This window comes from Gavialis gangeticus, unplaced genomic scaffold (genome assembly GCF_001723915.1).
Source record: "Gavialis gangeticus isolate Ggan-Ray unplaced genomic scaffold, GavGan_comp1, whole genome shotgun sequence".
Lineage (NCBI taxonomy): Eukaryota > Metazoa > Chordata > Crocodylia > Gavialidae > Gavialis > Gavialis gangeticus.
Genome location: NW_017729024.1, coordinates 58,015,225 through 58,029,974, shown reverse-complemented (window position 1 = coordinate 58,029,974; position 14,750 = coordinate 58,015,225). Strand labels below are relative to the sequence as shown.

The 14,750-nt window shown below is 41.5% G+C and overlaps 1 protein-coding gene across 2 annotated transcripts in view; it reads left to right on the top strand.

The window, feature by feature from the left end:
• HOOK3 (hook microtubule tethering protein 3) overlaps positions 1-14,340 on the top strand; it is a 132,073-nt gene extending 117,733 nt beyond the window's left edge. For both annotated transcript variants that reach the window (XM_019517128.1, XM_019517127.1), the window contains 4 exons: positions 3,138-3,242; positions 3,392-3,463; positions 4,125-4,261; positions 11,531-14,340. In XM_019517128.1, the coding sequence (XP_019372673.1) occupies positions 3,138-3,242; positions 3,392-3,463; positions 4,125-4,261; positions 11,531-11,546 (330 nt within the window). In that variant the 3' untranslated portion in view covers positions 11,547-14,340. The remainder of the gene's footprint in view (positions 1-3,137; positions 3,243-3,391; positions 3,464-4,124; positions 4,262-11,530) is intronic.
• The last annotated feature ends 410 nt before the right edge of the window (positions 14,341-14,750 follow it).

Below are 14,750 nucleotides of genomic sequence, written 5' to 3'. Positions count from 1 at the left end.
TTTTTTTTACACTCTTTCCTATGTCTTTTTTGAAATCAAGTGACTATAACTGACCATAGTATTTAGGGTGTGGGAATGTACTGGTGTTTTGATGTTTTTACTCTTAGTCTTTCATATATCCTTATGTGTTTTCACTGATCTGTTTGTGATGATGTCAAAGTTTCTTCCAAGTAGATAGAATTTTAGAACCCATTAAATGAGCTCCTAGACCTTTATAGAACATTATTACTCATCTTCTTGTACCTTCATAGTTTCCACATTTGCTCCTCGTGAAGGATGCCAAAAGTTTTTGCAGCGTTCAAACAAATGATATTTGCCACTTTTTCTCTTATCTATTATGCCACTGGTTGTCCCTGAAAACATTCTAATAGGTGTAGAGAGGTATGGTTTCCCTTTATGTAAAGTTTATCCAGTTTATATATCAATCTAGGCATCTATGACGCACCTTCTTCAATTTATTTTTCAACTAATTTACCTTTTGGAGGTCAATGGTCATTTCCTAATATTTTCTAAGGTCTTTTATCAAGATGGGTATGATGATTACTATTCACCAGTGCAGCAGCTAGGTTTACCAACCAAATATGTGCTTTCTTAACAGCTCAATAGCCACTTTTAATAATTAATCTCCTTAAGAGATCTTGGGTGAATACCACCCGGTAGAGGTGACCTATTTAAATTTTAAATGATCATTTTGTTCCAGTATATCCTATTTGACATTTCATTACCTGACATCACTCTCACTCATCCTCATTAGCTGTGCAGGGTTCTGAAATAGAAATTAATGAAAGAAAGAAATGAGGAAAAAAATTAATTGGTCTTGCCCCACTCGTTTTTTAAAACTGTCACTCACTCTCTTCCTGCAATTGTAGAAGGCATTCAGATGCCGCTGGACTACGTGCCATATAAAAATCAAGCTGGATAGCTGTATCTCCCCTTCAGACTTTAATGATGGGATCTTTATCTGCTGTGCATCCCCTTGGGGTCCCAGTTCTTCATTGCTGCCAGGGGAAACCAGTGTAGCAGCTCAAAGCCCCTGAGTCATGGCCAGTTTCCGCCATTCCTTTCCAGAGAGGAGTCCTTGAGTTCAGGGTCAGGAGTTGAGAAGAAAACAATGACTGCAAATGCACCTTAGCAATGAAGTGAAGCCTGCAGGGAAATATGCTCCACACCCTAACACTGTGACAGTGGAGGTTGAGAGGGAAAACTGGTTCTCTGTGCTTCTGTAGTTTCTCAAGCCTATAAGCTTTTACTTTCTTCCCCTGATAGCTTTGTTTTGATGGAGGCTCTTAGTATGCAGCAGAGAACGGTCGCTAATATGTTCAGTAGTAGACTTTATATTATCCTGCCTAAGGGATTTGGGCTGTGGCAGGATATTTGCTACCACTGCCCTAGCATGAGGGGGAAGATTGGATTAAAGGATTCATCTTCTCAGAACAGTGTGTTCTTCCCGCATTCTGTTCAGTTTCTTTGAACCATTAAGTTACATGTGCCTGAGACCTGTCTTGCATGGTTATATTCAGGGATCCTTGTTTTCTCATTTTAAAAATACCAAATTCTCTGATTTAAAAAAAAAAATCCAAAGTTCTCTGATTTAAAACCCCCAAATCTGCATTTTTCCACGATTAAAATAAAACCTCTCTCGCTTGTGTGCGTGTGTGTATCAGTTGAACACAATGTTTTGATATAGTTACAAATTTAAAGCAATTTGGAAACCTGCCAGTGTCTCAGTCAGTATTTTGGTATTTGATTTTGGTTTTTTATCATGGAAAATAAGAGCTCCCCCTGCCCTCACCAAGACGTGGATCTAACTGTCACTGTCGTTGCCTGTGTGCATTCCCTCCCCACCCCCCCCCGCCCACTTTGTGGCACTGAGCAGCCCTGATCTGCTGGTGCCCTGCCCCTGCCGTTGCCCCTTGCTCCCAAGTTATGTCCTCCCCCACCAGTCGTTCCAGTGTCCCTCACTCCCAACCCACAGCCACCTGCTCTACCCCTCCAGCTCTGCCAGAGGGAGCCTCCAGCTGCCAGGGCTATGGGACCTGGTGGCTGCTGCAGCTGGGGCAGAGCGTGGAGACCCTTCCACCACCACCACCCACAGGTGGCGCAGCTGGACTGGAGCTGAGCAGAGCCTGTGGGGGTGGGGGAGGATGCGGGCTGCTCACCATAGGCTTGGGGCTCCCTGCCCTGCTACCCTCTCCCCAGGGGCCTCTGCAGCCCAGCGGGTGAGACCTTGTGTGAGAGGCCAGGGAGGCTGACTGCTGTAGCCACTTCCACCTCCAGGACCCCCACACAAGCTGCACTGCCATGGCAAGGTACCCTCTGCCTGCTCAGCAGCAATGGGGGAGGCAGTGTGTGGCATGGAGTTATGCCTCCCTGCTGCTGCTAGACAGGCAGGGCATGCCTCACCTTGGCCGCGCAGCTGGCACAGGGCTCCCAGCAGCAGCAGTGGCAGTACTGAGCCTCCCTGCCCTGCTCTACCTTCCTGTGCTGGGTCCTGCCCACTGGACCACAGAGCTTCTGGGTGGAGGGTAGCAGGGTGGGGAACCCCAAGCCTGCGGCAGGCAGCCCGCATCTTCCGCTGCTCCATGCACAAATCTAGGTGGGAGGCACATGCCCCTGTCCCCAGAAGTGCACAGCATGGGGGAGTGAGCCCCCCGCCACTCCCCAGATGAGCCACCTGTGGTTCCGTCCCACTCCCCCAGCCAGGCCTCATGGCCATGCATTCCCACTGTGGCTGGGTGGCTCCCCCAACCCTGCCCCACTCCCTCCTTTGCTGTGGCTGCCTGAGTCTGTCCCTCCTCCCCATGCGTCACTTCTGCCCCCCTTCCCCCCCTATAGACTTACCTGCAGGCAGCTGGGGGAGCTGCTCTCCACTGTGGCCTGGCTGTATTGCTGGCCATGTGCATCTTGCTCCTTGCAGCCCTTTGCAGGCTGGAACTTTGCCAGCCTACAACAGGAAACCCGTGGTATCCATGATTTTCTCCTTTAAATGAGAAAATCTGTGTTTTTCTGTGGCAAAAGGAAAACCTGGATCCCTGTTTATAATCCTTTGGCTCCTGGCACCTTTTATTTAATCTAGAAGTGCTTTGAGAGATCCACTTCGGGGCATCCACTTACACTGTAGTGTTTGCCTCTTGCAGGTTATCCGAACTTTAGATCCTAAGCAGAACCAGGGTGCAGCTCCCGAGATACAGGCTCTGAAGAATCAACTGCAGGAACGTGACCGAATGTTCCATTCGTTAGAGGTAATAATCTGCCCATTTCCCCATCACCTTTCTAGGTGACTTTTCTGTTTTAGCTAGGCATTTTGAGTGAATACAGAGACTATCTTTCTAATATTTACCATCCACTTTTACCAAACAGCTTTCAACTTGTGGTAATTTTTCTTTACTAGAAAGAATATGAGAAAACGAAGAGTCAAAGAGAAATGGAGGAGAAGTTTATTGTTAGTGCCTGGTACAATATGGTAAGGAATTCCGAAAGTACAAGAATTAAAAACCTTAACCTGTGTTGTTTTTGTGGCATGTATCGTGAACCATTTTTCATTTATTTAACGTATACTGTTCTGAAACATATTTTTCTGTGTGCATTCTGAAGGGTGGATGCATTTACTTTTAATTACATATAACCCATTGCAGGGTACCCAGCCTTTGAGCTGCAGACCACCAATAATCCCTAAGGACATGACGCGCATTCACTTTCTTCCCCCTTCAATTAAAATTTTAAAGGAGAGGGGACAGGCTGGTCATGAGAGAGTTTGAGGGTTATGATGCTTCATTGGGTAGAAAACCTTAGCAAACACTGACTTGTATGTAAAGTGATTACTGGGAAAGAGTGCATACCTGTATTTTCTAAACACCCTTGTCATAAATTAAGTAACTGTCAAATGCTGAAGGAGATTATGATTATGATAAATTAAGCATAAGCTTACAGTGTTAAAAAGCAAGGTGATTTTAAGCTGCAAAGACAGAAGCATCACTTCACGGAAGAGGGAGCCTAAGTTTTCTGTTTTGTAATTCTAACTTACTAGTTTTACAGACTTTCAGATGTACAGACCACATCTCCCATAAGTATAGCACTGTGTACAGGCACAGCAGGTTCACTAATGAGTTTCTGTTTATTCCTAGGGAATGACTCTGCATAAAAAAGCAGCAGAAGATAGACTGGCTAGTACAGGCTCAGGACAGTCCTTCCTGGCTAGACAAAGGCAAGCCACCAGCACAAGGAGATCGTACCCTGGGCACGTCCAGCCAGCTACAGCAAGGTAGAAAAACCTTGCCTTTAGAAAGGAAACTACCCTGTGATCCAGGCATACTTCTGTTGCACGTGACAACATTTCAGGAAACTCAACCAGCACCCTCTCTCTCTTTCTCTCTCTCTCTCTCTCTACCTTGTTACCACAGTTGTTCTTCAGTTCAGGAAGGGTTTCAGTATGGTATCTCATTGTTTTAATACCATTTCCTTTTATTTTTGGAGTCTTCCTCTCTCTCTTTCTCTCTTTGCCATTTTAAATTTGCCAAAATTTTGAAAACATCTAGAAGAGTTGCTGTATAATAATGGAGTCTTTTTACTGTATATGATGCCCTCATCTCTTACCTAAAGCCTCACATAGGTTATTGTTGCAAACGTACATTTCCTGTCACAGATGGTATATTTGTGCCTACCTATGTTACCATCCTTTATGAGATGCTTTGTTTAAAAAGAATTAGTTTCCTTTTGACTGTGTAGTAATCTGTGGTTAAAATCTCTGAAAACGGTTAACAGAAATGCAGAATTACTGTATGAAGCTGTTGAAAACCATGTTGGCTGCAGAAAGACCTAGGCACTGGCATTGGTGCCCCATAGCAACAGCCCATGGCACCCAGTATTGGATGCTTCTGGTACAAAAATGAGCTGGTTCTTTTATGAGCAGAAGTCTCTCCTGTTTTTGGCACTTGGCATCAGTTGGGAAGTGGGATGATTTGGGAGCCTCTTCTTTAGTTCATCTTCCTTTAAAACGTTTCACGTCTGCTTTATTTATTCACCAGTATCCTCTGCTGTTTGTTGACAGAGGTGATTGTTATTCAGATATTTTTCCCCACTCTTCTTTGTCAGGTTGATTCAAAAACAAATTAAGAAATATTTGGAGTGGTTTAATATGCTACTGCTTCATCGGTTTAAACGAAGGCATTTAATTTAAAGTGGTGTAATTCTGTAACGACATTATGGACTGAGGTCCAGCTGAATACTATTGCTCTTACTGTGCTCAAATTGTCATCCGCCACTAAAAAACTTACTTCTAAAATACTGATTTGGAAGATGATTATATCAATTGCCTTATAAATTATATCAGTGCCTTGAGGCAAGTTTGTTGCTGACTTTGTCGAAAACTGGCTGTGTCATTTGGTGTACTAATTTTTAACAGGTAGTTGTCTAATTACGTGTCTCACCATTTTTGTAACGCCTTCCCTTTGGTCAGTGAGACAGGTGACTGGCTTTCATGGTTAATATTAGGTTAGGACCCAGTCTTGCAAAGTGCTGAGCACTTTTTGCATGATTCTGCTTACCCTAAGCCCACTAACTTCTTGGTGAGTTAAAGTTGCTCATCCTATAATGCCTGTCAGTATTAGACATAATATGTTTACTCCTAGGGAAGCTTACTTAGTCTGTGTACACGTTGTGACAATTTTACCTTGAGAGAAAAAAAATCCTTGCCCTTCATTGTGCATACAATCTAGTGTCTAAATTTAATTATTTTTACTTTCGATAAACCCCATTAAATATAGCTTATGTTCGTTTTTGTAAGTATCCCAGATTATATTTTAATCTGAACTTTTGATTGAAAACTAGCTGTTTAAAACTACTCCAAGTTAAAAATATGCATTAAAATATATGCTTAAAAATTCATCTTGATCTTGATTTTTCCTACAGTACAAACACCCATCATATAGAAAGAATTGTTTTATGATGTTATGCATGGAGAGATTAAAATATTTATAGAGGTGGTCTGCCCTCTGTTCTATGCCTGCAGGTTTAGGTAAGAGAGTTGTATTTGCACTACAGCAGATTCTTATCCTAACAGCATAAAGGCAGTTTAGGACTCTTGTTAACTCCATAAACTAGTATTTGTTTTGCTGTATTTTGTGTTAAGAAACAAAATGCTGAAGAAAAATTTCATGAACTCCATATAACAAAATGAGTACAAAGTTTTTGCAAAGTCTTTTTAGTCTTTTGTAGAGGCCACACTGGTCATCCTAACTTGTAAGTACTTTGTGTAAAGTAGCCAGTGTTAATCATTTTTATAAGTAAATTTAATGTTTCTGAATAAGGAATACAACGTTCCTAGAAAGGAACCCAAGCATATTTAAAGCTGTATTGCCATTTTTGTCTGTCAGGCTCTTCCTTTCCATTATGAGCTGCCAAAAACTACTTGCAAATGAAAAGAATTCCAAAATTTTTAATAGGGAAGTTTTGTCTCCAAGTTTGTCTACTAATTTAGTTAAATATGAATCTAACTAAATAAGAATTTGAAAGACGCACAAATACAGTCATATTTTCAGTGTGTTCTCAGCATGGTCTTAAAATGAACTCACTCGTGCTCGACGGAAAATAGCTTTCAAAAACCCTTTCTTGAAATAATTGCATTTGCTTTAGTTTTAGGTGAAATATTATGCGTTTTTTGCCTTAAAAATGAAAAGGTGAATCCAATGTGAGAGATTTGATTAATACTGGCTTGAGACTGGTTCTGGACAGGCCTTGTATGCTTCCCTGCATGCTTCAGGACGGTGAACAAAATTACTTTCCTGCTTAGTGCCTCTCCTAAATAAAAAGGATATATTTGGCACAGTCTAGTGTGTGAGCTCTGTGCAACACAAGGGGTAAATTCTGGTTGAATCAAAAATACCCAACCACTTCTTTACCAAAAAGACTAACCCCTCACCATCTTTCCTGAAATAAGAAATCTAAGCAAAAAGTGTTAGACTATTTTGGCAGCAGCTGTGTGCTGTTCTCAGGAAACTTGAAGGCTTCCTAGAAGTCCTGGTTGGCTCTGGTGAGCCCTTGACACTGAAATCCCTCAGTTATGAGCAGAAGACATTTCTTCCCTGTCCAGGAAGACAACAGATGTTTGTCAGTGACTTTGACAATGAAAAACTTCTTTCCTCAGCAGAAGAAACGGAAAGCAACATCATTTTGGGAGGCTTCTCGGGTATAAACTCTCTGGAGAAGTGTGTTCCTTAGTATTTTTTGTGAACTGCATGAAGCAGAATACCAAATGAGTTGGCCCTTGTGGCTGCTACATTTTTTAAATTAATTTTGACTATCACCTGATGGATTTAGAAACCCTGCCAAGAGGCATTCCTCTTGTCTCCAGAACAGTGGAGTTGTCTTTTCAGCCATGCCAGTCTCGCAGATTTTAAACCTGACATGGTGACTCTCCAGAGCTCTCTTCTTTGCAACCAGCTCTACCATAGTATCTGGAGAGTTTGTTTTTTCCATTTTTCTTTACTTGACTTCATGTTTTCTTTGGAGGTTGTGGAACAGCAGCATCGTCTTTAAAATGTACCTGCTCATTAAATTGGACAGAAGGCAAGATGTGAACAAAAACGGACTAGAACTCAACTAAAAGTAATACGCATTTTTTCCCAAACTGCACAAGCCTCCAGGATGTCAAATTAACAGTGAACAACAGATTCAAGGCAGCTTGTCAAACTAATCCAAACACAGCTGACATCAGAAAAAGCTCATGGTAAATGCTCTAGGTGAAATCCTGAACCTACTGAAGGCAATGGACGTTTGCTATTGATCCCATTGGAACCAGGAGTTCACCTTCTTTTGGTACATGCTTGTTCAAGTAGTGCAGTTGCTCCAAAGTGGTTCTGTAGCCCGGTTGCTGCTGACAGAAAGTCAATGATCTGTGTCACTGCTTGTTGTGTATGCAAAGCCACTTAGAGAACTGATGAAGATAGCACAGCTCCCTGGAGAGTTGCTAGTACTACATGCTGATTCTGCTATTTGAAGCTATTTGATTACTGTGATCCCAGTAATCTTGGCTTGCTGCTGAGCTGGTTGTCTAAGATGTCAGAGAGGCAGCAATGTAAAGCACTGCTCAAACAAAATGGAAGTACTGGGGAGTAAAACAGGACTTTAAAAACACGTCCCCTTTGTAGTAACAGCATGCATTGTTAAGCATAGACATGTTCTTCAGTGAAGGACTGGAGCAACTTCTGAACAGGAGCAGAAGGTGAAAGCGCAGGTTTCAAGTAGAGGTGAAATGCCTGGTTCCATCTTCCGAACAGTGAAAAATGTGCCCTTTGCACTGATTTTTGCTTTTATATTGCCATTCTTATAGCCATTATTGGACGTACTCTCACTCAACAGGTTTGGAGCCACTTCCTTGCAGGAATGAGTGTTGCACAGTTCAAAGTGCTTGCCTAGAATTTATCTGTAGAGCCTTGCTGATTTCTCTTCACTGTGAAGACCCATTGCAAGCATGACAGGGTTAGAAATTATCGCAATTTTGAATCTGATATCACAGCAAATATTTTTACAAGTAAACAGAAGCTGCGAAGAGTAATGAATGCAATGTGGCACAGAGAGTGCAAATGTAACTCGAATCCTTTGCAATGGAATATATGTAGGAAAATCAAAATAATAATAATAATCACTGTCATCAGCAAATTAGCAAATTAGGTTACCCTCCCAAACAAAATGTGTGAAGGTTTCATGAAATTGTGAAGTAAATATTAAGGCTACTTCTTCTCACCATGGCACAGTTCAGATTGCAACTAATATGCTGTGTGCTGTTCTGGACTCAGTACCAGCTGGAAACATGTTAAACTGAAGGAGTTTCAGAAAAGACCAAATAAAAGGTTGGGGAGGGATTTGCTTAGCTGAAAGCTAGAAGGAACTACACATTTACTTTGCTTTAATGCTAACTTATAAATGGTGCTTGAATTAAGAAAAAAAACATGGGTAGATACATCCAACATTGCTGATCATGACTAGATAGGAAAGATTTGGGGGAAGGGCTGTGGGCCGTCTTTTCTTCCCAACTGATGCTGCAGCTGAGGTGGACAAGAGACATAAAAACTACAGAGATGGATATAGTATAAGGAGAGTTAGATACAGAGAATAAGATTAAATAGAGCAATGGAAAACTCTACGCTGGATGTCCGTGGGGGATTTCTCCCTATGGATCAACCCCCAGGGAAGTTGTGAAATGCTGTCACCTCAGTTGTTTGAAACTAGACTGGGAGGTTGGGTGGGGGGGTAGAGGAGAGACCTGGATGTGGAAAGGGAAGTGAATCTTCTCTCTAGGTAGATCCCTCCACTGGGATATCTTGTCAATGCTCTGATGAAGTCACTGGAGCAATGACAGTTTACACCAACTGCAGAACTGCCCCTCTATATTGCATTTATTCCAGCTTATGAAATGATGCTTAGTAGCAGGTGGTTTGCTAACTTTTTTGCAGAGGGGGAGGGGGAGGAACCTCTGCTGTGGCAGAGATTTCTGGAAGAATAAATTAATGGGTTCGTTTCCAGTATTGCCATGTGAACTTTTCTCGTCAGAAGGGCACTTAAAGCCTTCCTTGTAGAATCATAGGGCATTTGGTACATCCTGAAAAGAGTCCTATTCAGATTTGCAGAATCAGGGAAGTTTTTGAAGGTCTTTCACTAACAACTTCAAGAGTAAATTTTCACATCTGTTCTATTAAATTATGTTAGCTGTGGACTTCATCAGTTCTCTTGTACAGGCATCTCACATGCAGGTGAGAGCAAAGAACAGGCTGTTTGTTTAAACCAACCTATGCAATCTTATTTAACTTGAATGTTTAAAATTTTCAGGAGTGCTGGTTGTAGCCTTATTGGTCTAAGGACGTAGGCAGACTTGGTTTGTTGGGTAAATGTGATATCTTTCATTAGACCAACAATTTTTACAATTATTTAGTTGGTCGAATCACGTATACCCAAAGAAAGTTGTCTGCTTAAAATTTTCAGGACTAAATTTTTCTTTTATTATTTCCAAACATTGCATCACTTTGTGCATGCTCACTTAGCAGTGCTGGAGTGAATAACGCACACAAAGCAAGCCTGCATCGCTCCATATAGGTTTTATCAGGATTATGCTTTGTGTATGTTCATTTTATGCATTTTTTAACGACATTTCACCAGATACAACCTCTTCTCGCTAGGTGTGGAGGGCAAGGATGAAAAAAAAGGACAGTAAAGCCAATTTGGGGTTTGGAAGGGTACATTTATTTATCTGTAACCAACTTGAGTTAAACGGTTTACTTTTGGCTTCTGCAGAATTATAACATCAATCAGACAGACATGTTTAGTTCTAAATTTTGCAAGTATTATCTTAATGTAATATTTTCTCTAGTAAATTCAATCCAGTATCTCTTGCCACAAGACATGTTTAGAATTGACTATGACTAGGGGGAGTGAGATGAAAATTTGTGGGATGCAAAGTCCTTCCAATGAAACTATTTTTCTCCTTACACTGTGATGGAAATATTCTGGAATTTCTTAGTCCTGTGTATTTTCTCAGGAAGAATTCAGTTTGATTTTTTTAAGAAGGTTTTGAGATGCCCAAAGGCTATCAGTATAAAATGAATGCAAGACTGCTATATAGTTAGGCATCAAACACAACTGTTTAATACTGAACCCCCTAATCATGGAGGCTGCTGACAGACATGGGGGAAAAAACTAAACAAAACACAGTTTTACTGGAAGAGGCATCATGTTAGTTTGATCTGCCTCCCCAGTATCTGTATAGATCAGGTGCTCCAGCAGAACTTTTTGGTGCTTTTATCTAATAACTGATTCAATCAGCTATCGGATAAAAACACCAAAAAGCCCCACTGAAATACCGGATCTGCACAGATGTTGGGCTAGCTGGGTCAAACTAATGCAAAGTCTCTTCTGAGTATGTGTTGCACTTGGTGCAGGGGTGCACCAAGCTGAAAGTAAAGTACTGTTTGTTTTTTTCACACCTGCAAGCAGCCTAATATTTTTATCTTGTGACCAGTGTTTAAAAAGTTCTCACATATCAGAATTGTTGAGAGGACAACTCCCATTGCCTTTCTGGTTGATTACAACTCCTAATATTGGAGAGGCACCTTTTCCTTCAGGAAATGTGTTTTAATGACCACTACAGGCAGCAGGAATGAGTGAGGCATGTGGAGGCTAACTTTGTATAATTTTGTGCACCGTGTATAGTTTAGGAGGCATTCTGAACAAGATGTTGGGTTAAGTCATTCAGTCTGGTGTTAAAGTTTGGATTTGTCTTAGTTTGGACATCCTACAAGAATCACGTTTGTTCCCTTGTTCAGTGCTTAGCACATTATTCATTCTGTTGATTCTTCTAGTTACCTTAAGAAGCTTATAGTTGAAGCCTGAAAGGAAATGTTTCCCTGGAGCCAGCAGAACTGCAGCTAGAGACAGGCTTGCTTTTAAACTGCTTTGAAAATACCTGTTCTGTTCTCATATTATAACGGTAATGAAATGTTTGCTGCTTTTTAACTTTCTTCTTTTATTTTTTTATTTGCAGTGATGTGATTGCATGACCTGCAGCATTATTTATCAAACAGGGACTGTTCAGTGCATGACTTGCTTTTCTGTCCAGACTGCATAACCCAAACTTAACCAGTTCCACCACTTAAGACTCATGGGCATCTGATTGCAAAGAGAGAGATCCACTTGCAAAGAAGCTTGCCATCCAGGGGAGTAGTTTTGCTGTCTCCCTCTTCTTCCCTTCCTTCCCCAAAGAAAGTCTCCTTGTGAGACTGGTGGAGGAAAAAAACCCAGTACTCAGAAGTTCAGAGAAGGCATTTGGCACATTGATGTAGCCCTTTCAGCGCTCCATTTTACTTTCAGTCTATCCACTTTCACTACTTATTTCTGATTAACAGTATTAACATATAAACTTCCTGCAATGCTTTTTCCTGTGCTGCGCTATAAAACATGTAGTCTTAATGAGGTCATAAATGCACTTTTCAATTACTGTTGCTAGCACCTGGGCCTTTAAAAGGATTCACTTTGGGTTTTTTAAAACATTCAAATAAAGCCAAGAAAATTTCTCCCAAGAGAAAATGCTTTTGAAGTGGTGCTTAGCCAACCCATGTTTCAAGCAAAGTTCCTCTGATAAATGCCACACCCCATCAAGCTATCATGCAATATTTTATTTACAAATGTTGCCTACTTAATGTATATACACAGTAGTTTGTGGCTGTTGTGTTTTCTCTCTACATTTTAGGTGTGTTGTCAGTTTCTTTCAGAAACACTTTTCTTTGTGTACAGTTGTCAAACAAATCTAGAAAGGAACATGAATGAAGGTAACTAATAGAGAAGCAGTCGACACTTTCTGACTCTCAGTATTATGCAAAATGTCCTTGCCAGCTTATTATTTGCATTATTTATACTTTACCTGTACTGTTTGTTCGTATCCCAGTCTTAGTTATTTCATTTCCAAATTGCACTAGCATGCCTGGGTTTTTTTGTTTTTTGTTTTTTTGTACCATGAAATATTGCTCTAAGATTTGCAGTATATAGACAGTATAACTCAAAATGCTTTGTTCTGCCAATATTAATTTTAAATGCTCTTTATTTAACGTTTAAAATTTCCGCATATTTGTACTACTGTATTTTCATTTTGTACGTGGATGAACAGTACCGGCAAGATACAAAACATGAGGCAATACATCTGTGAAATACTGTTGAATGCTAGGTTAATTTGCCTACTATCTAACCTCCCAGAGGTAGGGGCTGGCTTTCAAGCCATAGAATTTGCCAAAAGGTCTCAAGAGCGTTTGCAATACTGAGTACTGTAACACTGTTGGGAGGGAGCAGAAGTCCTATTCTCGAGTGACCCCAGCTCCAGGTTCATCAAGGACCTTGGCCCACGTGCTGCCCTTGGTATTCACGTGCAAGTCCCAGGCAACCCTAGTAGTCTGTGCGTGCTGGGTGTGCGCAGTCATGGGACAGACACTTGAGCAAGCCTGCAGCTGCTGCGGGAATATTGAGGTAAAAAGGGACTTGGAAGATGTGTCACTCTGCTGCCTTCCCTCTGTGGCACATGTCCCTGCTTCTGCCCCACTAGCAGTTGTCCATTGTCCTGTGGCAGAAAAGTCAGGCATGGAGTGCCATACCATGTTCCTTGCTCTCTCTTGCTGGGGGAGAGGTAGTAGCCTGGCTCCTGCTGCCCATCCCCACTGTTGAATACCCCACCAGAAGTTCCTGAATCCTGGGGGCTCTGGCTGATGCTAGCCCAAGTCAGCCAGCCAGGAAGAACTGTCACCATTGTCACTGAGAAGATGGAGCCATGCCCCTCGCAACCCTCCCAGCCTCAAAGTCCAGCTGAGCCAGACTGGAGCTGGAGGGAGAGGTCAGGACATGGGGTATGGACAATAGCACTTCGCTATTCTGTTGGGGGAGGAACGGGGGTGTTCTGGCCTCAGGGATCTGGTCGTGATAGACAGCAGTGCTGGGCCTGGCAGTTCTGGAAAGATGCAGTGAATAATCCCTTGAGCCTAGTATTTGACCTTTAAGTCTTAACCATGGTTCTCTTGGTAAGTGTTTAGGACCGACTGTGTAGACATGCCTGCTTTCCTCACTGCAGCAGGATGTGCGAGCAGTAGGTGGAGGGGCCACGTGTAGTCTGTTGGAGTAACAGCTATATCGGTGTATGGGAGCTGTTCCTCATTCCTGCAGTCTGGCTGTGCACATCAAAAGTTTCTCATCAGAGTTGCTTTCCAGGCCCCAGGCATTTTGATCTCTTCCTCAAAAGTGTCTAGCTTGACACCACTATTTGAGTCCCTTAATTCCAATAGAGAAGCGTCAGATGAAACTGGTAACTTCCAGTAAACATGCTGACTGTTCATTTTAATTAAGCTATCTAAGTATCTTTATCATGGAGTGACTGCAAATTTCTGTCAGACCTAAGTGATCTCAAGCATGTTTCCAGTATACTAACTTAATGTGTGCTGCGTAGGAGACTTTTCTTTCTCAGTAGCAGCTTGTTTGACTGTCCTAAATTAGGTGTTGACCAGTTACCAAAATAACTGTTTGTGAAATTGCCAGTGATATATTTTCTGTAAGAGATGGATTTCTAGAGTGTCAAAGCATTCATTTCCCTTTTTCAGTTCACCTATGAATTCTTATTCTGTAACTACCAGATTGTCATGGTAGTGGTATTAATATACATATCTGTATATAGACAAAAAGATACAAGGTAATGGTCATTAGAAATGAAATGTTTAATAATGCTTTTTTTCCCAGTCAAAAACAATAATGCTTCCAAGGCGACAGAAAAGTGTACAGTTGTTAAACAAGTTGTAAATAAAGGCTTATATAAAATTTAAACTCTTTATTTTTCTGGTATTTGTCATCGCATTAGAGAGAGCGCACTAAGCAATGTTTCTTTAGTCTGACACTGTAATTACTTTATAACATGTGGTGACTGGTAGTCCCATAAAGATTACTTTATCCTAGTTTAGATGGGCTCCTTGGGTCTTATACCCCCAAAACTTCAGTTGCCTTATTTATAAGTTATTTAATTATATACAAAAATAAAAGGAGCCTATCAAATGCAGGATCATAGGAAAATAAGTCTGAAAGGGACCTCACAAGGTCATCTAACCCAGCCCCCTGTACAAGCCTGACTAGTCCAGCCAAGTCTCTGTCCAACCTGTCTTGAAAACGTCCAACGGTGGAGATTCCACAGCTTCCCTAGGTAGCCAGCTCCAGTGCTTGCCTACCGTCAGAGTTGCTCC